Source organism: Misgurnus anguillicaudatus, chromosome 17 (genome assembly GCF_027580225.2).
Source record: "Misgurnus anguillicaudatus chromosome 17, ASM2758022v2, whole genome shotgun sequence".
Taxonomy (NCBI): Eukaryota; Metazoa; Chordata; class Actinopteri; order Cypriniformes; family Cobitidae; genus Misgurnus; species Misgurnus anguillicaudatus.
Window position 1 is genome coordinate 7,232,072 of NC_073353.2, and position 26,909 is coordinate 7,258,980.

Genomic DNA, 26,909 nt, shown 5'->3' on the forward strand with positions numbered 1-26,909 from the left:
TCGCCAGTGGCAAAGGCTAATGAAGGTTGATGGTGTGTTGTATAGACGGTTTCAGGCCCCAGGTGGACATAAGGAGTTTCGTCAAGTAGTGTTACCTCAGTGTTTAAGGGAAGAAGTGTTAGGTAGCCTGCATGATGATCACGGCCATCAGGGGGTGGAGCGGACCGCTAGCTTAGTCAGAACACGATGTTACTGGCCCGGGATGTACAAGTTTATTGAGAATTGGTGCAAGCAATGTGAGCGCTGTACTTTAGCAAAAGAAGTTCGACCGAAAGTTCGAAGTTTCATGGGTCACCTTACAGCAGAAAGGCCATTGGACATCTTGGCCATTGACTTCACATTGTTGGAACCATCATCCAATGGAACTGAGAATGTGTTGGTCATGACTGATGTTTTCTCAAAATTTACTCAAGCCATACCAACAAAAGATCAAACGGCGCAGACTGTAGCACGAGTGTTGGTTGAGCATTGGTTTCATTTGTTTGGGTTACCGAGGCAAATTCATTCCGACCAGGGCCGATGCTTTGAGAGTAAAATTATTCAAGAATTGTGCAGAATCTATGGCATTGTTAAAACTCGTACAACACCATATAGGCCTCAAGGCAATGGTCAATGTGAGAGATTTAATAGAACGATGCATGATTTATTGCGAACACTTCCTGTTGAAAAGAAATATCATTGGCCAGAGTTTCTTTCACAAGTGGTGTTTGCTTACAACACTACAGAGCATCAGTCTACAGGCTATTCTCCTTATGTTCTTATGTTTGGGGAGGAGCCCCAGCTACCAATTGAGTTTATTTTAGGCCAAGATAATCTGGAGCCTAGTGGAGAACCATGGATAGTTCAACATAGAGAGAATTTGGAACAAATATTCAACAGCGCTAGGGCCCGCTTGAAAGCCGCAGCAGCTCAACGTGCTCGATCAAATAATGAGAAGGTGCATCATGACTCTTTGCAAGAGGGTCAGTTAGTGTATCGAAGGTCTCATAAGGTTAGAGGGAGAAATAAGATTCAGGATGTGTGGGATCCAACACTTTATAGGGTTGTTCAGGGTTCAAATGGTCCAGTGTATTCTGTATGTCCAGCTGATGGTACTGGTTCAGTTAAAAGAATACATCGATGTGAGTTGCGTCCTGTTCCTAGTTCTTGTGATCCAGGGCTACCTCTGAATATGAGAGATGAAGAACTTGATTCAAACACAGAGTCTGTATTGATTATATCCGAGTCAATGGATGAGGTAGGGTTGCAGGACGAAAGTGTAGAAAGTTCTTTATCTAGATCTCCAAGTGTTGTATTACCACCTCCAGAGTGTAATCGTGGATTAAGACATACCCAGAGATCTACTGCAGGATGTCATCGGAACCCATATCATCTTCCCCAGTCTGTTTGTACTAATGATCAAAGAGCTCTCCCTGTGACAAGGCCATCCAACAATCCCCAAAGTTGTTTGTTTAGAACATGGGTGTGAAACCTAGGTTTATCGACGGGACGTCGTTTTCTTTTGAGGGGGTGGATTGTAACGGGGTGATATGAGTTCGAGACTGCATTTCCCATAAGGCTATGCAGTAGCGTAATGTTTACGTCAGCACGCACTATAAATAGACGCACGGTAGCATAGCGTGTCCTCCTCTTTCATTCATTGATTCGGCCAACAAGCAAACATTATTATAAGGTAATTTGTGCTTGATTGTGTTTGCTTGTGTAATTATATGGGGTGTGCAGTAGCATAACACGCTTTCGTTTCATTTATGCATTGATGATGTATACAAGTATTTGCTACTAAGTGATTTGCGCTTCATGCTGTCTGTAGGTACTATAAATAGACTTATAGTAGTGTGGATTGCTTTCACCTCATTTGTCGGGTCTACAAACAAGCTTGTCGATCTTCAGGTAATGAGAATTTATAAAGAAATTAGTAGGTTAAAGGGGTAGAAAGAAAAGTGTTTTATGATGTTGTCATCTTTCAGAAAACCGTGCGTGATAATGGTGATTGGCCTGACGACAGAGTCTTCACAGAGTATGAGTGATGTATGAGCGAAATGCTTGTTAGAGGTAATGAGTATTAATAAGTCTTTCTGTTAATATGCTAAAAGAAGTTTTTGCTCATAAAGGTTGTTTTGTAGGTTCCTTTTTAATAGAAGAAACAACCGGTTGGTTTTAATTCTGTCTTTCTTAGATCCAGATATATTTTTAAGGTATTTTCTTAATTTGGTAAAACCTCTAATTTAATTTAAGGGTTGATTTAAGGAATTCATATTTAGTGTTTGTTTTACAGGTCGAGCACGACTATTGTTACTATTTTATATTTTGATTTTTGTGGTGAATTACCCCTTTCTCATTATATAAGTGATTTATGATTATTATTAGTATTTGTGTAATGATTTGAGGGTTTTTATTCATTATTATTATTATTTTTATTTTATTTTTGTGAAATGTATGATTAATTTTGTTTCTTCTCTTTGTAGTTTTCATCCTTTCTGACTCTCGGCAGCACAGGGGCTTCCCTTGTGGGTGCGACTGGCACTGGTGCGGTGGTGGGATATTCTTGTGACGTGGCACCTTTTATTGTGTGCTGTGATTGCTGTGTTGAAGTGGGGTTGCATTGCAGTGGTTGTCTATCCTTCACAATTCCAGTGGTGCCTTTTAAGGAGCCCTGTGATTTTGTCATGAGAGTGTAAATATTTTTCTACATCATGAGGTTTGCCATAGTATTTTAAATATTTTATCATGTTATGTGGAATTAGAAGTTTTGTATTATAAATAAAACTGCTTGTAAAAGTGATCATTGCTATTATCGTCTGTGGCATTTAACTTATATATTTAAATACCGGCCAGGTCTGGTTGGTTACACATATAAATAAATATTTGATGCAACGTGAGATAAATCTAACTATAATGCCGTTGTCAGTATTTCAGTTGTATATGTGTTTGGTTTGTTGTGCAAGGGAATTATTATACTGAGGCTGATACAGTAAACTGTCATCTAATATTCCAAAAATATGTGCTGTCTTGTCCAGCTCTCAGAGCTTCTCATAAGGTTCATGTCCAAGTGGTGAAAACTGAACCCTTATCAGTTTTTGGAAACGTTTGGAAGATGGAAGTGGGTTACTGCCAAACACTATTGAACTGTCTGTGAATAGGTGGAAACGTTCTTGTTGTTTTAGCATTAGTGTTTATCAAGTGAGATGACTGACTCTTAACACCGTCTGGCTGTTGCATGGCACTGGTGTTTCATAAGAGAGCATGGAAGACATGTAAAACTAGATTGGTGTTATGTAAGGGATAATGTATATGCAGCAGGTTGTTATCGCAAAAATAAGCCCTGACAGTGTGATCAGGACCTAATGCGAAGCGTGCTTTGAGTACAATTCTGTCATACTGACCACCACTGGATATTGAACATGACACCTCATGGCAAAAAAACTCTCTGAGGATTTGAGAATTACAAAATTGGTGCTCTCCAAAAAGATGGCCAATGCTAAAAGAAGATCAATAACAAACTAAAACTGATTTACATTACAGTAGCCAGGGTCATACAGAGGTTTTCCAAGACTGTTTCAACAAAACTCGCAAGGGTCGATCAAAAAAGTTGAGTCCTTGTGGTGTGCTGGCTTCAAAAACAGACGCATGAGTGCTGCCAACATTGCTTTACAGGTTTCAGAAGTGGAAGGAAGGGTAAGTTGCAAGGCTCAGTGCTTGAACCACTGCTCTTTTCTGTATACATGACATCCCTGGGATATGTCATTCGGAAACATGGCTTTTCCTTCCACTGCTATGCGGATGACAATCAACTCCACTTGTCGTTCCACCCTGATGATCCCACGGTTTCTGCCTGCATCTCAGCATGCCTATTTAGCACCAATTTTCTTTAGAGTGTATAGCAGCTTGCATCAAACTCAAAGCTCTGCTCCTGGCCTTTAAAACCACCACTGGGTCAGCACCCCCTTACCTTCGCTTGTACAGCCTTACGTACCCTCTCAATCCCTGCACTATGCTGCCGAACGACGGTGGAATGATCTACCGGCAGCAACAAGATCTGCTGACTCTGTAGCGTCTTTAAAGGCACACTCCACATTTTTTAAAAAATACTAATTTTGCAGCTCCTTTTTGGAATCCATTCAGCTGATCTCCGGGGCTGGCGCTACCACTTTTAGCATAGCTTAGCATAATCTATTGAATTTGATTAGTCCATTAGCATTGCGCTAAAAAATAACCAAAGAGTTTGGATATTTTTCCTATTTAAAACTTGACTCTTCTGTAGTGACATTGTGTACTAAAACCGACAGAAAATTAAAAGTTGCGATTTTCTAGGCAGATATGGTTAGGAACTATACTCTCATTCTGGCGTAATAATCAAGGACTTTGCTGCTGTAACATGGCTGCAGCAGGCGCAATGATATTACGCAGCAGCCCAAAAAAAAGTCCCCTTAGTAACTTTCAATAGCAGGGGACTATTTTTGGGTAGTGCATAATATCACTACGCCTGCTGAAGCCAAGTTACAGCAGCAAAGTCCTTGATTAAATGTGCTTTTAAGTTCATCACCAAAACATACACGGCTCATATTAATGTTGTTGGTTATGTCTTAACTGAATGCATACAGTCGTATGATTATTAGTATATTGGATCTTAAATTAACAGTAGCCTAAAGGGGGTTGCACACAGAATGCGCAGCCCAGCGGCGCACCGCACAGCACCGTTCTAAAAAACTCGAACACATCGTTTTCTATGAGTATACGCACACCGGCGCCGTCAGGTGGCAGCTGTCCGAGCCGCCCAGCTACAACTCAGGAAGTTGCTCAAATCCCTGTCGCGCCACACAGCGCCACTCACATAGTTCCCCAAATCATTAACGATTAACATTGGCTGCTTACGTATATTTTGCATTTTGAAGTAGACGCTATCTGACGAAGCTCACGCTATTTAATGTGCACTTCCGGTTTACAATACCTCCGAGTTGTCCTAGGCGCGACTTGACGCGGCGCGACGATGAGCTGCGCGGCCGGTGTGCGAACCCCTTAATTAAATCTGCTGCTCTCTCTGTCGTTAATATTAAAACAGAAAATCACTCCCAGATTTTGACACCCCTGTGGCCTATAGACTGTCAGTCTTTTTTTGGTTTGTGAACTTGTTTGACAAGGGACACACACATTAGTCCCTTTCACACATACAGTCTTAAATGGTAAATTGCAGTTAACAGATCATGTTTTTTTTTGTAAATCAGTGCTGCCAATTTACCAGTAAGAGAGTTTGTAAAATTACCAGTTATTTACTGGTGACATGTTTTAATTGAATACATGAGTCAAATGAAACACAGCTGTTACCTGCTAAAAATATCTTGAACACAATGGCCTACATCTACATACCACTGAACAAGATCAGAGAACTGAGCAGCCACATCTCAACCATAACTTACATATTGACATATTCCCATTTCTATCTGCAATAACAGTGTTTCCTGTAGTATTTTTTTTTTTTTAAATAATTTTAATGGCGTCATTCAATTTTCCTTATATGTATAACCTATTGCTTTTCTATGTTTGTTTTAAAATGTATCTTCTAAAAACATGTTTTACTATATAGCTTCATTTGCATCTTTCATTGTAGTTTAAATGTTGTGTTCAAGTTTGTGCTCATGTTTAGCGTTCCCTGTTGCAGAGTCATGCACAATCCTGTTTGATAACCCAAATCCGCAGTGATTAACAGAACACCCGACCAGTTATACGACATCAGAAGCCATTTAATTTCATACGTGGCCCATTTGACATAAATGCCGCCTTTCCACTGTACACAACAAGCGACGGCCGATAAACCTAAAGTCATTCCCTATGGAGAGTCGCAAAGGGGATGCGTGAGGTGCCGACCATCTGCGGATGCATAATTTTTTGGATCCGTTTTGAGGGTTGAATTCGTCAAAAATTGTGAACTTGTGTGACTACACAGCAGGCACGTGCAGAGGGGGGGGGGGGGCGGTGGTTGCCCAAGCACCTGCCTCTTTACCCCTGGATGACCAAAGTGCCCTTTTTGTCAAGGCATTTTTTTTGCAATTAAATGCCCTTTTGTGAAGGCCTGCCCAATCTAACTATTAGTAAAATTAATAAAAAATAATTTAGCTGCAAATAAAATTAGTCACATGATGACGTATTGACCTTTTATTGGACAATCTCTTTAGGGAAAGCTCACAGCGCAGCAGCGCCCACACGTGCACGACACGGTGCGCAGTACAGGGAGGATCCCCTTCGAGCCGGCATTGAACCGAAGCGGTATGCTCGTTATATTATTATTATTTTACAAGAACAACGTGAGGAGAGCATGCACAGCTTTTGTTTATTGCTGTCTGTGTGTATTAACATCTTTAGAACGTTAGATGCAAACAGGGCTCTCAAGTCTCACGCATTTGGCGGGCGACACGCATTTCAGGTAGTTCACACGACAGCACACCTTGTATTTCTCACGCTGAAAATAAAACATTCTTCCCATATAAAACAATGGATGAAGCAAAGGCAGGGACGTTCTCTGCCGGGAGTTCATACAGGTAGCTGTCTCGAGTTTGTAGGTGTGCTCAACTTCACGCAGCAATGCAAGAATCGAAACGCACATGACATCAAAGTACCGCGAGAAATATTCGGGAAATCATACGGAGGAGTTTGATTTCAAATCGCTCTCGCGCTGTTCTAATGTCATCCACTTGTCACGCGGAGTTTGTTGGAAGAGCAAGATCCGATGAATACGGTAAAAAAAACTCTTACTTTTTGTATCATATTGAATTTACGATTCCTGGACTCGCCTTTGATAAAAGACAATGGGAGCTGATGTTGGGTAATATAGCCATACTCGTGCTAAATTATTAACTCAGTCAAAAACTCTCCAGCTTTGCAACCAGTTTTAGTTTACCTGAAAATAAAGAAAGTACTAGAGGCTTCATGAAATGAATGAAAGGAGAGATGAATGTCATTATTTTATTGTCCTGTCATCAAGGCATCAAAGTGTGCAAAACACAACACAAACACGATTCAAAACTAAAATATGTAGGCTACTCTCTTTGTATACAAATTTCGAACAGGATTAGAATAGAATAGAATTATATTTTAAATATGACAACAAAAACACAAGCCTGTAAACGTAATAATATCTTAATGTAACAATGCAATATATAATATCATATAATTTCAAAACTGCATATACTGTGTTGACACACACAAACACTAAATGAAATGCACTTTAAGTCGTTTTGGATAAAAGCTGCTGCCAAATGCATAAATATATAGATATAAAACTCAGTCTATATAGATTTTTCTGTCTCACTCTATTTGCAAGGAAAATAAAGAAAAAACGTTAGACTTATCATCTTTCTATTCTGTATTACTTTATTATTTGTTTCAGTTGTGTGCTTGCGTGTCAGCGAGCGAAGTGCCCTTTTTATTCTTTGAGCACCTGTCCCTCCAATGGTCTCTGCACGGCCCTGCTACACATCATGCAATACCCTGACCAGAAGTGATGTATTTCAGTGTATTCCAATGAAAAAATGTGCGTGAGGTTGAAATTATTAATCCTTATTTGTTTAACACTTGAATCCTTTAAAAACTTTATTACTTTTTATTACTATTTATTACAACCCAGCAGTGTTTTTTGTTCAATATTTACCCAGCATGGGTTAAAAACAGCCCAGCATTTTTTAGAATGCATGAGGTGTTATATTCACGGACCGCGTCCAGGTGACCGAAGACGCCATCACCCAACATGAAAGCGGTAAGACTCCACTTGTTATTGTAACCTGCATTACTTGCCACATGTACAGTTTAGCTTCTTCCATCAGCACAGAGGGGTTTACTTGTGCTAAGTGTATTGAAGTAGTAAGGCTGACGGAGAAGATTGCAGAACTAGAAGCGCGCATCCAAACGCTAGTTGATGACAGCAATACCGCTAATGCTACAAACGCTAATACCGCTAATGCTACAAACGCTAATGCTACAAACGCTAATACCGCTAATGCTACAAACGCTAATACCGCTAATGCTACAAACGCTAATACCGCTAATGCTACAAACGCTAATACCGCTAATGTTACAAACGCTAATACCGCTAATGCTACAAACGCTAATACCGCTAATGCTACAAACACTGTTTCGGGTGCGCCTAGTGTTAAACGTAATACACATAGCTCGGTTCCATCATCTGAGTCAAGGGGGCCGACTAACTGGGTGACTGTCAGGCGGCAAAGTCGTTTCCGGTGCCCACCCAAGATCCCCCTGGTAATTTCAAACAGGTTCGATATTCTAAGCAACACAGCGACTGAGACGTCTGTTAAAAGTGCCTTGGTCATTGGAGATTCGATACTTAGGAACGCAAACATTGAGGCACCAGCCACCATAGTCGATTGTATACCGGGAGCCAGGTCTTCAGACATTAGATCAAAACTTAAAGTGCTGGCTAATGCTAAGCGTAAGTTTTCTAAAATTGTTATTCACGCCGGCACGAATGACACCAGACTCCGCCAGTCGGAGATCACCAAAGATAATATTAAAGAGATATGTGAAATTGCTAAAACAATGTCAGACAATGTAATATGCTCTGGTCCCCTCCCCGCCTACCGGGGGGATGAAACTTACAGTAGATTATTGTCTCTTCACGACTGGATGTCAAAATGGTGCCCTCAGCATAACGTAGGGTTTATAGACAATTGGAAGCATTTTCGGGGGAGACCTGACCTGCTAAAGAGAGATGGCCTCCATCCATCTCAGGAAGGAAGGGCGATTCTCTCTATAAATCTGACCAATAGTCTTACTTCGAATACAGTCTGACTATCCAGGGTACAAGTCAGACAACAGACGGATCGGCTTAACCGTCCATCTGTTAGCTGCCGTGATATGTCAAGATCACTTATATCCCAGCACTTCGAGTCAATCTTACCAGAATATCAACACATTTCAACTGTATCTGTTCCCCGAACAAATAAATACAGAGCACCGCTTGCCACATCTGGTACAAATCTGATTAATATAAAATTAGAAAACAATACTTTAACGGATGAACCTCGAATGTTAAAATTCGGCCTTCTTAACATTAGATCGCTTACCAATAAAGAACCTATTGTCAATGAAATAGTTACAGACCAAAACTTAGATGCACTCTGTTTAACAGAAACCTGGCTTAAAGCAGACGACTACATTAGTTTAAACGAATCCACCCCACAAGACTATTATTATAAACACGAACCTCGATTAAAGGGGAGAGGGGGTGGTGTAGCTACAATATACAACAAAATTTTTAAAGTAAACCAAAAATCTGAAGTAAAATTTAAATCATTCGAACTAATGTTGTTAAATATGGAAATAACCGATCGTAACCACAAACAGCTCTCTTTTGCCTTAGCTACAATCTATAGACCTCCGGGCCACCATGCAGATTTCCTTAAAGAAATAGCAGATTTCCTGTCTGAGCTTGTAGTCACTGTAGATAAAGCTCTTATCGTTGGTGATTTTAATATTCATGTGGATAACCCAAAAGATGCACTAGGACGTGCATTTATGGATGTTCTAAATTCTCTCAATATTAGACAAAACGTGACAGGGCCAACGCATTCTCGTAAGCACACATTAGACTTAATTCTGTCACTCGGGCTCAATATTAATGACATCAAAATATCACCTCAGAGTGATGCAGTTTCTGACCATTACCTTGTGTCATACACTGTACTTCTAGATAGGATCAGTCAATCCACAACATGCTACAGATTAGCCAGAACAATAATTTCCACCACTAAAGATAGATTTATTAGCACTCTTCCAGACCTGTCCCAAATTAAACATGTAGCAGATAACTCTGACGATCTAGATATTGTAATAGAAAACCTAAACAATGTCTGTTCTAACACATTGGATGCCGTTGCTCCCATTCGAAAAAAGAGAATCAAAGAAAAACCGCCAGCTCCATGGTATGATCATCACACCGCAGCACTCAAAAAGGCAACTAGGAAAATGGAAAGAAATTATAGAAGCACAAAGTTAGAGGTATGGCGTGCAGCATGGAAAGAGAGTGTTAAACAATACAGACAGGCTATTAAAACCGCCAGATCTACCTATCTTAGCAAGCTTATAAATGAGAATCATAATAACCCTCGTTTCCTCTTCAGCACGGTTGCAAAACTGACTAGACATAAAGAACAAACAGAAACCAGTAGTAAACTTCAACACAATAGTAACGACTTCATGAACTTCTTTTCTAACAAAATTACGGCTATAAGGGAAAACATCGTAGCTACCCAGGCAGCCACCACTCAACCCGTTAGTTCACTTAACACTAGACTACCATACGAACATCTTGATTCATTTAAACCTACTACAATAGATGAGCTCTCTAGACTAGTTACATCATCCAAATCATCATCCTGTATATTAGACCCCGTTCCCACAAAACTGCTTAAAGAGGTATTCCCTGTAGTGTCAACCCCGGTTCTAAATATCTTTAACTCATCGCTAGAAATAGGATACGTTCCAACAGCTTTCAAACTAGCAGTTATTAAACCGCTGATTAAAAAACCGCAGCTTGATCAGGGAGAGCTTAATAACTTTAGACCAATCTCAAATCTCCCTTTTCTTTCGAAAATATTAGAAAAGGTAGTGGCAAGCCAGTTACGCACATTCTTGACAAATAATAGTACATATGAAAAGTTCCAATCAGGATTCAGGCCCCACCATAGCACAGAGACAGCGTTGCTTAGAGTTACAAACGACCTCCTATTAACATCCGATCGTGGTGAAATCTCAATTCTTATATTATTAGACCTTAGTGCAGCCTTTGACACAATAGATCATACAATCTTACTCAATAGACTAGAAAACTATGTTGGTATCAGTGGTCAGGCGCTAGCCTGGTTTAGGTCGTATCTAACCAATCGCTATCACTTTGTTTATGTAAACGAGGAAGAGTCATATCACTCCCTGGTTAAATACGGTGTACCGCAGGGATCGGTTTTAGGTCCTATCCTGTTCTCGTTATACATGTTACCTCTAGGAGACATTATCAGGAAACATAACATAAGTTTTCACTGCTATGCGGATGATACCCAGTATTTACATCTCCTCACATCCCAGCGAAACACACACGTTTTCTAAGCTAACAGACTGCCTTAGCGATGTTAGTGACTGGATGGCACATAACTTTCTTAAGCTGAACTCCAATAAGACAGAGATACTTATTATTGAACCGAATCGCTACAAACATAATATGTCAGATTACAAGTTGCACATAGATGGCTGCACTGTGGTGCCATCTTCCACGGTTAGGAACTTAGGTGTGATGTTCGACAGCAACTTATCCTTCGATAGTCATATCGCCAACGTCTGCCGCACAGCATTCTTCCATCTTAGAAATATCTCGAAAATACGCCATATACTGTCTACATCTGACGCAGAGAAGCTTATCCATGCTTTTATGACCTCTAGAATAGACTATTGTAACTCGCTACTCGGGGGATGCCATGCAAATCAAGTAAACAAGCTTCAGCTAGTTCAAAACGCTTCCGCAAGGGTACTTACTCGATCTAAAAAGTATGACCACATAAGCCCAATTCTGGCATCTTTACACTGGCTACCAGTTAAATATCGCATACAATTTAAAATATCACTAATCACCTACAAAGCTTTAAATGGCCTAGCACCCTCATATCTTAGAGAATTACTATCAGAATACAATCCATCACGCACACTACGGTCGCAAAATTCTGGTCTCTTGATTATCCCCAGACTATCAAAAGTGTCTAAAAGTGGAAGGTCATTTTCCTACTTAGCCCCTAAGCTCTGGAATGATTTACCAACCGATGTCCGAGAATCAGACACAGTCGATAATTTTAAATCTAGACTTAAAACTTTTCTCTTCAACAAAGCATTCGCATAATTTGTCTAGTAAAAGTACTTAACTCGAAATAGTTATCTGTACGGAACAAAGCACTCGCGGTCATAACACAGATCAACCAAATAAATAAATAAAAATCTTATCTTAACCTATAGTCGGATTGCGATTTTGGAACTTTCGTGTTCTTGTGAATAGTATGCCATACAAACCCGTTTGCCACTGAACCTGCATTAACGACGACAGTGGGGCTTTTGGCCTTAGTCAAACGGGTTGGCACGTATGGTTGGGTTGTGATTTTGGCGCTTTCTTTCTATTGCGAATAGTATGCCATACAGACCCGCTTGCCACTGAACCTGCATTAACGACGACAGTGGGGCTTCCGGCCTTAGTCAAACGGGTTGACACGTATGGTCGGGTTGCGATTTTGGCGCTTTCTTGTGTCTTGTGAATAGTATGCAATACAGACCCGTTTGCCACTGAACCTGCATTAACGACGACAGTGGGGCTTCCGGCCTTAGTCAAACGGGTTGGCACGTATGGTCGGGTTGCGATTTTGGCGCTTTCTTGTGTCTTGTGAATAGTATGCCATACAGACCCGTTTGCCACTGAACCTGCATTAACGACGACAGTGGGGCCTCCAGCCTTAGTCAAACGGGTTGACACGTATGGTCAGGTTGCGATGTTGGCATTTTTTCGTGATCTTGTAAATAGTATGCAATATAGACCCGTTTGCCACTGAACCTGCATTAACGACAACAGTGGGGTTACAGGCCTTAGTCAAACGGGTCGACAGGTTTCATTTTCTCTTAAAAATCGGAAGGTGACCCTTAGTTACCATATATACCGTCGCAGTGGGCCCCCAATTTGCAAAATCCTCAACTGTGGATAATATAATTATGCCGCAATAGTTAGTCTGTCTGAAACTAAGCTGATTCAACCACATCACTGTGTGACACTTGCATTACATGTGAACGGCCCCTACGCTAATCTGATTTTGTTTTTCTCTCCCTGTCTCGTCCCTGGGTCCCATTGACCCTGAGGACAATGGGACAAACAGACCCAGTTCCGGTGGATGTGGAAGTCGGCACACCTCTGATCTACTGGTCGTCCTTCAATGTGATGCCCAGCTGATGCCTGACCAACGACCACCGGCAGGACCCGCTTAATATCCGCTTAATCTCTGCTTAATCTCTGCTTAATCTCCGCTTAAGCTCCTTATCCGTTAATATGTGTGTATATACATGTATATCTCCCAAGGGTTTTTCCCTCCTAGGACTTTTATTTTTATTTCCTCGGCTAAACAACCTAGGGTTTTTGTTTTAGTTCTCCTGGCGGGTTTTTTACCCCGGGGAGGTAGCCTGCTTGGGCTTAACTTAGCTTCTTCTTCTCGACGTTACATTAGTAATATGCTCGCTCATAATGTCGCGTCATAGCCGCAGCAAATTTGACTGCTTATGCTAGTGTGTATTATGTTATGCTATCTGTCGTTTTTCTGTGCTTTTACTGCTTCTATTAATGTAAAGCTGCTTTGAAACAATTGAGTATTGTGAAATGCGCTATATAAATAAAATTGAATTGAATTGAATTGAATAAAACGTACCTTCAACCACCTCTTCGTCCTCTTTTGGCTGTTGGGCTTCCTCCTCTTCCATCATCATCATCATCATCTATAGAACAGAATCACATTCATAAGACCTGGGTTGTAATAAATAGTAATAAAAAATAATAAAGTTCTGTAACATTCTTCAAGATCTTCTGAGATGTTTGATGAAAAGAGACACTTACATTCTTCTTGTCTTCTGATCCTTTCTTCCTCTCTTTATTGGCCATGATCACGCCCACTCTCAGTGTGTCGAACACCGGGTCCGTTCGGTTCTGCTGACCTAAACACGAGCACTTAAGTTTCTATGAGCCTCATTGTTATTGTCTTCATATATCAGATACAGAGTCCGACTCACCTGGGTTATTGATCTCTTGATCATAGAGAGGAGAGCTATACGCCCGTCTGAACCCAGGAGGCTGAGAAGATAGGTAAAGATATTACTGCAGGTGTACAATGCTCCAGTGCCTGACACCAGACAGATCTCATTCATTTATTCCTTAACATACTGTAGAGTACTGTGCAAAAGTCTAAGGCCACCATCATCAGCTTTGTTGTTTTAGCAAAGTTTTAATGTCCATCCATATTTTTTTATTAAGATACAAGCAGAACAAATATGTACACAAAATTAGAAAACAATCAATTTTCAGAACTAAATGTCTTTTTCAGGCATCAGTCAGTATATTATGTTGACCTCTTGGCACAAAACACATCTTGAGCTTTTTTAAGAAAACTGAAGTCCTAAAGTCATTCGATTAGAATTAGAAATAATTTCATTTTTGTTTTAGAGATCTTGCTATTGCTCAATGTAAGGGGAGTTAACTCAAAATACTTAACACTTCAGCTTATACTTTTATACTGTTTTTAATACTACATACACCTTTTCTGTATGTAGGTTGTATTTTAATAAAGAGAATAAAGAGAAATAATTATATATGATTACTATACCATTACAAAAGAACACATCTTGGTGGCCTAAGACTTGTGCACAGTACTCTATATAAAACTCTATTGAGGTAACCAAATATTATGTTGTGACACAAGATCATACGTTGAATAAAACAAAGCCAAAATTAAATGATCTGTATTCCTTCTCCACCAGTACCATTCAACGCAATATATTCATAAGTAATGAAAATAAGAAATGATTAAGACTGTGCTGTCATCTTACTATTTTTCCGAAGCATCTCTGGAACTGGACATACGACTGACACGAGTGGTGAATGTTTGTCTTGCAGTTTTTGCAGCGCAAGGCAAATTTATTATTGACTAAAAAAAGAAAGATCAGTTAATAAACAAAATATTTTCTGCTGATCAGTTTAGTTAGTAGCTAACAAACATTATTAAAATGACACAGTGTGCAACACACTAAAGACTGATCGCAATGTCTGATCAGACAAAACACTATGTTGAGCTATGACACATGAACAAGTATAACTGAAACATCCTGCATGTATCACTGTAACGTCCCGCAGTACCACTGTTACATCCCGCATGTATCACTGTAGCACCCTACATGTATCACTGTAACATCCCACATGTAGCACTGTAACGTCCTGCAGGTAGCACTGTAACATCCTGTATGTATCACTTTAAAGTCGTGCAGGTAGCACTGTAACACCCTGCATGTATCACTGTAACGTCCTGCATGTATCACTTTAACGTCCCGCAGGTAGCACTGTAACGTCCTGCAGTACCACTGTTACATCCCGCATGTATCACTGTAGCACCCTACATGTATCACTGTAACATCCCACATGTAGCACTGTAACGTCCTGCAGGTAGCACTGTAACGTCCTGTATGTATCACTGTAGCACCCCACATGTATCACTGTAACATCCCACATGTAGCACTGTAACGTCCTGCAGGTAGCACTGTAACATCCTGCATGTATCACTTTAAAGTCGTGCAGGTAGCACTGTAACACCCTGCATGTATCACTGTAACGTCCTGCATGTATCACTTTAACGTCCCACAGGTAGCACTGTAACGTCCTGCAGTACCACTGTTACATCCCGCATGTATCACTGTAGCACCCTACATGTATCACTGTAACGTCCTGTATGTATCACTTTAACGTCCCGCAGGTAGCACTGTAACGTCCTGCATGTATCAATGTAGCACCCAACATGTATCAATGTAATGTCCCACATGTATCACTGTAACGTCCTGCATGTATCACTTAAACATCCCGCAGGTAGCACTGTAACACACCTGCATGTATCACTGTAATGTGCTGGATGTAGAACTGTAACATCCTGCATGTATCACTGTAACGGCCAGCATGTAGCACTGTAACGTCCCTCATGTATCACTGTAGCACCCTACATGTATCACTGTAATGTCCTGCAGGTAGCACTGTAACATCCCACATGTAGCACTGTAACGTCCTCCAGGTAGCACTGTAACATCCCACATTTAGCACTGTAACGTCCTGCAGATAGCACTGTAATGTCCTGCATGTATCTCTTTAACGTCGCGCAGGTAGCACTGTAACACCCCGCATGTAATACTGTAATGTGCCGCATGTAGAATTGTTACATCCTGCATATATCACTGTAACGTCCTGCATGTATCACTGTAGCACCCCACATGTATCACTGTAATGTCCCACATGTATCACTGTAACGTCAAGCATGTATCACTGTAATGTCCCACATGTAGCACTGTAACGTCAAGCATGTATCACTGTAACGTCCTGCATGTGTCACTTTAACGTCCCGCAGGTAGCACTGTAGCACCCCGCATGTATCACTGTAATGTGCCGCATGTAGAACTGTAACATCCTGCATGTATCACTGTAACGGCCAGCATGTAGCACTGTAACGTCCTGCAGGTAGCACTGTAACATCCCACACGTAGCACTGTAGCGTCCTGCAGGTAGCACTGTAACGTCCTGCATGTATCACTTTAACGTCGCTTAGGTAGCACTGTAACACCCCGCATGTATCACTGTAATGTGCCGCATGTAGAATTGTTACATCCTGCATATATCACTGTAACGTCCTGCATGTATCACTGTAGCACCCCACATGTATCACTGTAGCACCCCACATGTATCACTGTAATGTCCCACATGTAGAACTGTAACATCCTAAATGTATCACTGTAACGGCCAGCATGTAGCACTGTAACGTCTCTCATGTATCACTGTAGCACCCCGCATGTATCACTGTAATGTGCCGCATGTAGAACTGTAACATCCTGCATGTATCACTGTAACGGCCAGCATGTAGCACTGTAACATCTCTCATGTATCACTGTAGCACCCTACATGTATCACTGTAACGTCCTGCATGTATCACTTTAACGTCCCGCAGGTACCACTATAACATCCCGCAAGTATCAATGTAGCACCCTACATGTATCACTGTAATGACCTGCAGGTAGCACTGTAACGTCCTGCAGGTAGCACTGTAACGTCGCGCAGGTAGCACTGTAACACCCCACATGTATCACTGTAATGTGCCGCATGTAGAATTGTTACATCCTGCATATATCACTGTAACGTCCTGCATGTATCAATGTAGCACCCAACATGTATCAATGTAATGTCCCACATGTATCACTGTAACGTCCTGCATGTATCACTTAAACTTCGAGCAGGTAGCACTGTAACACCCTGCATGTATCACAGTAATGTGCCACATGTAGCACTGTAACATCCTGCATGTATCATTGTAATGGCCAGCATGTAGCACTGTAACGTCCTGCATGTATCACTTTAACGTCGTGCAGGTAGCACTGTAACACCCTGCATGTATCACTGTAACGTCCTGCATGTATCACTTTAACGTCCCGCAGGTAGCACTGTAACGTCCTGCATGTATCAATGTAGCACCCAACATGTATCAATGTAATGTCCCACATGTATCACTGTAACGTCCTGCATGTAGCACTGTAACGTCCTGTATGTATCACTGTAGCACCCCACATGTATCACTGTAATGTCCCACATGTAGCACTGTAACGTCGAGCATGTATCACTGTAACATCCTGCATGTATCACTTTAACATCCCGCAGGTAGCACTGTAACACACCCGCATGTATCACTGTAATGTGCTGGATGTAGAACTGTAACATCCTGCATGTATCACTGTAACGGCCAGCATGTAGCACTGTAACGTCCCTCATGTATCACTGTAGCACCCTACATGTATCACTGTAATGTCCTGCAGGTAGCACTGTAACATCCCACATGTAGCACTGTAACGTCCTCCAGGTAGCACTGTAACATCCCACATTTAGCACTGTAACGTCCTGCAGATAGCACTGTAATGTCCTGCATGTATCTCTTTAACGTCGCGCAGGTAGCACTGTAACACCCCGCATGTAATACTGTAATGTGCCGCATGTAGAATTGTTACATCCTGCATATATCACTGTAACGTCCTGCATGTATCACTGTAGCACCCCACATGTATCACTGTAATGTCCCACATGTGGCACTGTAACGTCAAGCATGTATCACTGTAATGTCCCACATGTAGCACTGTAACGTCAAGCATGTATCACTGTAACGTCCTGCATGTGTCACTTTAACGTCCCGCAGGTAGCACTGTAACACCCCGCATGTATCACTGTAATGTGCCGCATGTAGAACTGTAACATCCTGCATGTATCACTGTAACGGCCAGCATGTAGCACATTAACATCCCGCAAGTATCAATGTAGCACCCTACATGTATTACTGTAATGTCCTGCAGGTAGCACTGTAACATCCCACATGTAGCACTGTAACGTCCTGCAGGTGGCACTGTAACATCCTGCATGTATCACTTTAACGTCACGCAGGTAGCACTGTAACACCCCGCATGTATCACTGTAATGTGCCGCATGTAGAATTGTTACATCCTGCATATATCACTGTAACGTCCTGCATGTATCACTGTAGCACCCCACATGTATCACTGTAGCACCCCACATGTATCACTGTAATGTCCCACATGTAGAACTGTAACATCCTGCATGTATCACTGTAACGGCCAGCATGTAGCACTGTAACGTCTCTCATGTATCACTGTAGCACCCCGCATGTATCACTGTAATGTGCCGCATGTAGAACTGTAACATCCTGCATATATCACTGTAACGTCCTGCATGTATCACTGGAACGTCCTGCATGTATCACTTTAACGTCCCGCAGGTACCACTATAACATCCCGCAAGTATCAATGTAGCACCCTACATGTATCACTGTAATGACCTGCAGGTAGCACTGTAACGTCCAGCATGTAGCACTGTAACGTCTCTCATGTAGCACTGTAACACCCCTCATGTATCACTGTAATGTGCCGCATGTAGAATTGTAACATCCTGCATATATCACTGTAACGTCCTGCATGTATCACTGTAGCACCCCACATGTATCACTGTAATGTCCCACATGTAGCACTGTAACGTCAAGCATGTAGCACTGTAACGTCCTGCATGTATCACTTTAACGTCGTGCAGGTAGCACTGTAACACCCCGCATGTATCACTGTAATGTCAAGCATGTATCACTGTAACGTCCTGCATGTATCACTTTAACGTCCCGCAGGTAGCACTGTAACGTCCTGCAGGTAGCACTGTAACGTCCTGTATGTATCACTGTAGCACCCCACATGTATCACTGTAATGTCCCACATGTAGCACTGTAACGTCGAGCATGTATCACTGTAACATCCTGCATGTATCACTTAAACATCCCGCAGGTAGCACTGTAACACACCCGCATGTATCACTGTAATGTGCTGGATGTAGAACTGTAACATCCTGCATGTATCACTGTAACGGCCAGCATGTAGCACTGTAACGTCCCTCATGTATCACTGTAGCACCCTACATGTATCACTGTAATGTCCTGCAGGTAGCACTGTAACATCCCACATGTAGCACTGTAACATCCTCCAGGTAGCACTGTAACATCCCATATTTAGCACTGTAACGTCCTGCAGATAGCACTGTAATGTCCTGCATGTATCTCTTTAACGTCGCGCAGGTAGCACTGTAACACCCCGCATGTAATACTGTAATGTGCCGCATGTAGAATTGTTACATCCTGCATATATCACTGTAACGTCCTGCATGTATCACTGTAGCACCCCACATGTATCACTGTAATGTCCCACATGTAGCACTGTAACGTCAAGCATGTATCACTGTAATGTCCCACATGTAGCACTGTAACGTCAAGCATGTATCACTGTAACGGCCAGCATGTAGCACATTAACATCCCGCAAGTATCAATGTAGCACCCTACATGTATTACTGTAATGTCCTGCAGGTAGCACTGTAGCACCCCACATGTATCACTGTAATGTCCCACATGTAGAACTGTAACATCCTGCATGTATCACTGTAACGTCGCTTAGGTAGCACTGTAACACCCCGCATGTATCACTGTAATGTGCCGCATGTAGAATTGTTACATCCTGCATATATCACTGTAACGTCCTGCATGTATCACTGTAGCACCCCACATGTATCACTGTAGCACCCCACATGTATCACTGTAATGTCCCACATGTAGAACTGTAACATCCTGCATGTATCACTGTAACGGCCAGCATGTAGCACTGTAACGTCTCTCATGTATCACTGTAGCACCCCGCATGTATCACTGTAATGTGCCGCATGTAGAACTGTAACATCCTGCATGTATCACTGTAACGGCCAGCATGTATCACTGGAACGTCCTGCATGTATCACTTTAACGTCCCGCAGGTACCACTATAACATCCCGCAAGTATCAATGTAGCACCCTACATGTATCACTGTAATGACCTGCAGGTAGCACTGTAACGTCCTGCAGGTAGCACTGTAACGTCGCGCAGGTAGCACTGTAACACCCCGCATGTATCACAGTAATGTGCTACATGTAGCACTGTAACATCCTGCATGTAGCACTGTAACGTCCTGCATGTATCACTGTAGCACCCCACATGTATCACTGTAATGTCCCACATGTAGCACTGTACATCAAGCATGTAGCACTGTAACGTCCTGCATGTATCACTTTAACGTCCCGCAGGTAGCACTGTAACACCCTGCATGTATCACTGTAATGTGCCGCATGTAGAACTGTAACATCCTGCATGTATGTACCACTGTAACATCCCACATGTAGCACTGTAACGTCCTGCAGGTAGCACTGTAACGTCCTGTATGTATCACTGTAGCACCCCACATGTATCACTGTAATGTCCCACATGTAGCACTGTAACGTCGAGCATGTATCACTGTAACATCCTGCATGTATCACTTAAACATCCCGCAGGTAGCACTGTAACACACCCGCATGTATCACTGTAATGTGCTGGATGTAGAACTGTAACATCCTGCATGTATCACTGTAACGGCCAGCATGTAGCACTGTAACGTCCCTCATGTATCACTGTAGCACCCTACATGTATCACTGTAATGTCCTGCAGGTAGCACTGTAACATCCCACATGTAGCACTGTAACATCCTCCAGGTAGCACTGTAACATCCCATATTTAGCACTGTAACGTCCTGCAGATAGCACTGTAATGTCCTGCATGTATCTCTTTAACGTCGCGCAGGTAGCACTGTAACACCCCGCATGTAATACTGTAATGTGCCGCATGTAGAATTGTTACATCCTGCATATATCACTGTAACGTCCTGCATGTATCACTGTAGCACCCCACATGTATCACTGTAATGTCCCACATGTAGCACTGTAACGTCAAGCATGTATCACTGTAATGTCCCACATGTAGCACTGTAACGTCAAGCATGTATCACTGTAACGGCCAGCATGTAGCACATTAACATCCCGCAAGTATCAATGTAGCACCCTACATGTATTACTGTAATGTCCTGCAGGTAGCACTGTAACATCCCACACGTAGCACTGTAACGTCCTGCAGGTAGCACTGTAACGTCCTGCATGTATCACTTTAACGTCGCTTAGGTAGCACTGTAACACCCCGCATGTATCACTGTAATGTGCCGCATGTAGAATTGTTACATCCTGCATATATCACTGTAACGTCCTGCATGTATCACTGTAGCACCCCACATGTATCACTGTAGCACCCCACATGTATCACTGTAATGTCCCACATGTAGAACTGTAACATCCTGCATGTATCACTGTAACGGCCAGCATGTAGCACTGTAACGTCTCTCATGTATCACTGTAGCACCCCACATGTATTAGTGTAATTTGCCGAATGTAGAACTGTAACATCCTGCATGTATCACTATAACGGCAAGCATGTAGCACTGTAACATCCTGCATGTATCACTGTAGCACCCCACATGTATCACTGTAACGTCCTGCATGTATCACTTTAACGTCCCGCAGGTACCACTATAACATCCCGCAAGTATCAATGTAGCACCCTACATGTATCACTGTAATGACCTGCAGGTAGCACTGTAACGTCCTGCAGGTAGCACTGTAACGTCGCGCAGGTAGCACTGTAACACCCCACATGTATCACTGTAATGTGCCGCATGTAGAATTGTTACATCCTGCATATATCACAGTAACGTCCTGCATGTATCACTGTAGCACCCCACATGTATCACTGTAATGTCCCACATGTAGCACTGTACATCAAGCATGTATCACTTAAACTTCCCGCAGGTAGCACTGTAACACTCTGCATGTATCACAGTAATGTGCCACATGTAGCACTGTAACATCCTGCATGTATGTATCACTGTAACACCCTGCATGTATCACTGTAATGTGCCGCATGTAGAACTGTAGCACCCTACAGGTATCACTGTAACATCCTAACACTGAAATGTCTCGCATGTAACACTATATCACCCCAGATTACTGTAATGTCCCACATGTAGCACTGTTACGTCCCATATGTAACACTGTACCACCCCGCAGGTATCACTGTAACGTGCCGCAGGTATCACTGCAACGTCCCGCATGTTTAACAGTAACATCCTGCATGTCTCGCACTTCAACATCCCGCATGTATCACTGTAAAGTCCCATGTGTTTCAGTGCAATGTCCTGCATTTATAATTGCAATGTCATACACACTCACACACAGACACAGAATTGGTATATAATTGACTATAATGGTGTGAAAAGTAAACTTACGGACAATCATTCGTGCACAAACATCACAAAATTTGGGTTTCTTGCAGTAGTGGTCCTTAAATTTGTGTGGCCTGTCATTGATGATGACTACAGGCTCTGGGGTTGGAGGAGGAGGAGCCTCTTCTTCCTCCACCTCTTCATCATACACAAAATACACCTGGAGAGGTCAGACTGTCAGACATGTGTGCATCTGTGTGATACTGTGCAGTAATGTTATACGGTACATACAGTGTTGTCATCCTCTTTGACCACATTGTCTGGTGCTGGTGGGTTATCGTGAATATCCAGCGAGTCTTTATCCTCCAGTCTGCAAACAACCAACATTTAGCTAGAGCGACACACAGGTACATGATCTACAGAACAGAGCTGTCAGACACTCACTGGTCATATTGAGCCATAGATGCTCCTGAATTCAGCTGTCAGTCCCAACCTAAATACAACACATAATTCATTTAGCTACTAAACTCAACATGGCATAAAGTTCTTCTGATGTTTACTCTGAATGTTACCTTTGGAATCAGATGGTCCACAAAAATGATCTGCACTGAGGAAAAATGCAAAAGTAATTAAAATTAGGTTATGTATGAGAAATACATATGCAAAAGTTTATAAGTGCAAATAAAACTATTAAAGAATCGTATTTATTTATCATAATGTGGATACACTGTAAGACTATGATTTCGTTTTTATTACAGAATATAACAATAAAGAGACGATCATCTGAGATACACTTCACACGAGCATTGAGGTTTTAGAGGAATCAGTGTGTAAAGGAGTTTCAATGTCACTGTTTAAATATAAACCATCACTTATCTCTCTAACAGATGACTGTGACTAAATACTGTAATAAGATTTGCCACAGTGTCTCTAAAGATGTTACATTACATTTTTCTAAGATCAATCTACAATCACCTGCTTAACTTCTAAATGATCATTAAGTTATGTTAACTTACTGGAGTTGCTGTTGTTAAATCTACACATCGACAAAAAAAAGTGAATCAAAATCTGTGTACAACACGTAGTCAATAATTTATCTTATACCACAGACGGTTACCACAGACTTTGCTCTGATGGTTATTTTAAGATATTTGACAGGTCAGGTGTGCTTTTAACAATAAAATAATCAACATTTCTCAACCAATCAGAATAAAGCCGTAAACAGCCTTGTGGTATAAAGTATTTGTAATATTAGTCAAAACAATTAAATAAGTTTGTAAATGAAACTCATGCACACACAGTTTCTATTTGGGGGCTGGAAACTCTATCAGAGAATTCCAAAATTAGGATCCCTCACCAGGCAGAGTTACAGAGGAAAAGATGTTGAACATTTCCAACACGACAGATTACAAAATAAAACTTTACGTTCCTGCATTTAAATGCTTACACATTCATTAATTGGAAAGACATTCATGAATAAAGTGACCTAAACTAACTAGTTCAAACACACATACCTGTTTATGGTGTATGCTTTACTAAAATCCAATGTTTGCAATGAGTTGAAGATTTTGTTTTACAACTTTTGTCATATAGTTGCTGCTTGTATGAGATTTATCAGTTGTATGTTAACTCATGAACGACCGGACTAAACTGACCAACAAACATGAGTGAATGTGTCTGTGAGTCTTTTAAACAGATGGTGAATGACGAAAAGTAATAAGAGCCCCCTCTCTCGCTCTCTCTCTCTCTCTCTGTGACTGACATGCACACGTGCATTTGGTTTAAATCACTTAGACATTTACTAGTAAACCTGTTTGGAGAACCAGCGACCAGCTACTGTAAATGAACAAGAAATGTCTTTCATTTACCCAAAATGCAAAAATTGCATCTACAGATAATTGATTGTTATATACTTAAGTTTATAACATCACACATACAGTATATCATTTTGGTTTATGATAAAAAAGGAAACAATACACACCTTACCCAATGTATCTCTCAGGATGTCTCTAAACTGTTCAGATCTATTGAGATGCTCATTGTTTTAACATTGTGACATGATGTCATTTCAACATTTTCAGGTGCTACTGTGATTTCCTAAATGTCTGAACCACAAATGATCCCGAAAAAAATGTCCGCACATATAAATGTGCTTGCTGTTTTCAACCAAAGAAATTCTAGTGAATGCAGATGTAATATCATCAAATATTTAATTTGAATTAAAGAAAACAACTTCCATTATAGGTGTGCAAAAATGTGTTTGTTAAAAATAAAAAATATCACCATGTAAACAATTCAATTTAAAGTACAAGGAATGTAAAGACGTATGCTTCACTCTCTACATCTTTCTGGTCACTGTCCTAGTTTAATAAATGTTAAAATATATAGGATGACATTAACATAACCACACAAAAAATCTTCATAGTCACATCAATCAGCAGATATTACAGATTCTTACAATGATATTATTTTCAGAAAAGCCCTCAAAATGTCTTTGTTGCAAATGCCAGGATTTTTGCTTTTTCATAACATTTCAGCCTCACCATGCTACATTTATTTAAATATTACATTTGTTTAAATAAGCTCAAAAGTCTTTAGCAGTGAAGTGCGGGTCGAGTCTGAAGTCAACATCCTCCAAGATATTTCTTTGTGTGTTTAAGTCAGATCTGAAAGATGATGTATAAATTTCATCTCTATATTTAATGAATATATGTTAGCCTCAGCGCTGAAGACGACAGTTCTAGCTGATGAGTATAGTGAAGTAGATTGAGAGGCATTTACTACATCTGTATTGAAGTGGTGAAGCTATGACCATTGCAGACTGCCATTATTATACAGTGGCAAGAAAAATTATGTGAACCCCCAAAAATGAACCGGCCCACCAGAGTGATCTGCCAAAAAAAAATTGATCTAATCCTCTAGGTCACAACAACAAACAAAGACAATGTGCATAAGCTGACAAGACACAAATAATTCTAGTTTTTGTATTATTTTTAAAACCAAATACAAAAACATGCATGTTGCATGCAATTCCCCATACACTGTAAAAAAATCCGTAGAAATTGTAGCTGGGTTGCCGGTAACTTACAGTAGATTTAAATTTATGTTATTTACTGGCAACATTTTGTTCAAAGTTAAATGAGCATTAAACATTTACAGGTCTTTGTCTTTACAGGGTAAAACTAAAAAAACAGCATCAAGCTAAACATTCTGGACAACAAATCTGAAGCAAAAAACAGAAAAAGGTTGATGATGATTTCTGGTTCCCAGAATGCTTTGCATGAGTCTGTTATTGTATAGTTTTATTCTGTAAAGATAAAGACTTGTTAATATTTAACACTTATTTAACTTTGAACAAACTCTTGCCAGTAAATAACATAAATTTAAATCTACGGTAAATTACCGGCAACCCAGATGCAATAACATTGTAATTTCTACGGAATTTTTTTACAGTATCCCCAAACCTTTGGCCTCACGTCACGAGAATGCAAGAAGCTCCCGCTGCCAGCCACAAAAACAAACCAAACGGAGAAATAAGCAAACACTATTAGGCTGAAATAAAGGTTCTTTTCATTTACATTACAAATGCTTATGTAGCAGAATGAAGTATTCGGGTTGATTATTGGCCAGTGTCATGTGAAAACCTTGAACCTATCAGCAGTTGGCTGGCAGGGTATAAAATGAGGACGCGTTTGTTACCTGGGATGCGTCGTCATTCGTACCGCCCCTTTACGGAAGTTGCAATTTATGAATGGGAGAGTTTCTGAAGTGCCGTCTCGCTGTTCTGCTGCTGTGTGTAGGCTGCCCCTGGCTTTGAGGTTAGTACGTTAGTCTTAAAGATTTGACAATGGAGTGTTTGTTTATAATCTTACATTTCTGTATAGTTTGTCAACAAACAATCCAATCCATGTAATGGTCCGGAGATTGGGCATAGTATTAGATTACTACAGAAGTTGCCATTTATGAATGGGAGCGTTTCGGAAGTGCCGTCTTTCTGTTCTGCTGCTGTGCGGAGGCTGCCCTTGGCTTTGAGGTTGGTTCGTTCGCTTTAAGGAAGATTTTTTTGGCGATTGAATGTTTGTTTATTATCTTAAGTTTCTGTGTAGCTCGTCAACAAACAATCCACTGCATGTTATGGTCCGAGACCGTGCATAGCACCACATTATGAACATCATCTGGTATGTATGAGAGCTATTTGCGTGGTTTTTCTTTTTGAATTTTTGTAAAGTGTTGCATTTAGCTTTGATATGTGGCTATTGAACCTATGATGTCAATGTGTTGGGTTTTTAACTTTTGTATTTAAATAAAGCTGCTTATCTTTGGTACTCCCTGGCCTATGTCTCTTTGCTCACCAATTTCTTTTGGTTACGAACCTGTGTGTCCCTTGTTTTGGGGCTGAGTTCCCGGTGTATATACCGGGTGGCGTAGTCGACCATTAT

The 26,909-nt window shown here is 41.1% G+C and overlaps 1 protein-coding gene across 3 annotated transcripts in view; it reads right to left on the reverse strand.

Annotated features, from left to right (window-relative positions):
- Positions 1-24,166, reverse strand: part of stac3 (SH3 and cysteine rich domain 3) — a 36,591-nt gene extending 12,425 nt beyond the window's left edge. The window contains exons 1-9 of one of the 3 annotated variants that reach the window (XM_055216093.2): positions 23,985-24,166; positions 23,043-23,072; positions 22,915-22,963; positions 22,762-22,840; positions 22,534-22,690; positions 14,623-14,720; positions 13,810-13,870; positions 13,637-13,734; positions 13,452-13,518 (exon numbers count right to left, since the gene is read on the reverse strand). In XM_055216093.2, the coding sequence (XP_055072068.1) occupies positions 13,452-13,518; positions 13,637-13,734; positions 13,810-13,870; positions 14,623-14,720; positions 22,534-22,690; positions 22,762-22,840; positions 22,915-22,931 (577 nt within the window). In that variant the 5' untranslated portion in view covers positions 22,932-22,963; positions 23,043-23,072; positions 23,985-24,166. Of the gene's footprint in view, positions 1-13,451; positions 13,519-13,636; positions 13,735-13,809; positions 13,871-14,622; positions 14,721-22,533; positions 22,691-22,761; positions 22,841-22,914; positions 22,964-23,042; positions 23,078-23,984 lie in introns of all 3 variants that reach the window. The other 2 variants (XM_055216092.2, XM_055216095.2) reach the window with 2 other exon arrangements.
- Positions 24,167-26,909: the final 2,743 nt, after the last annotated feature.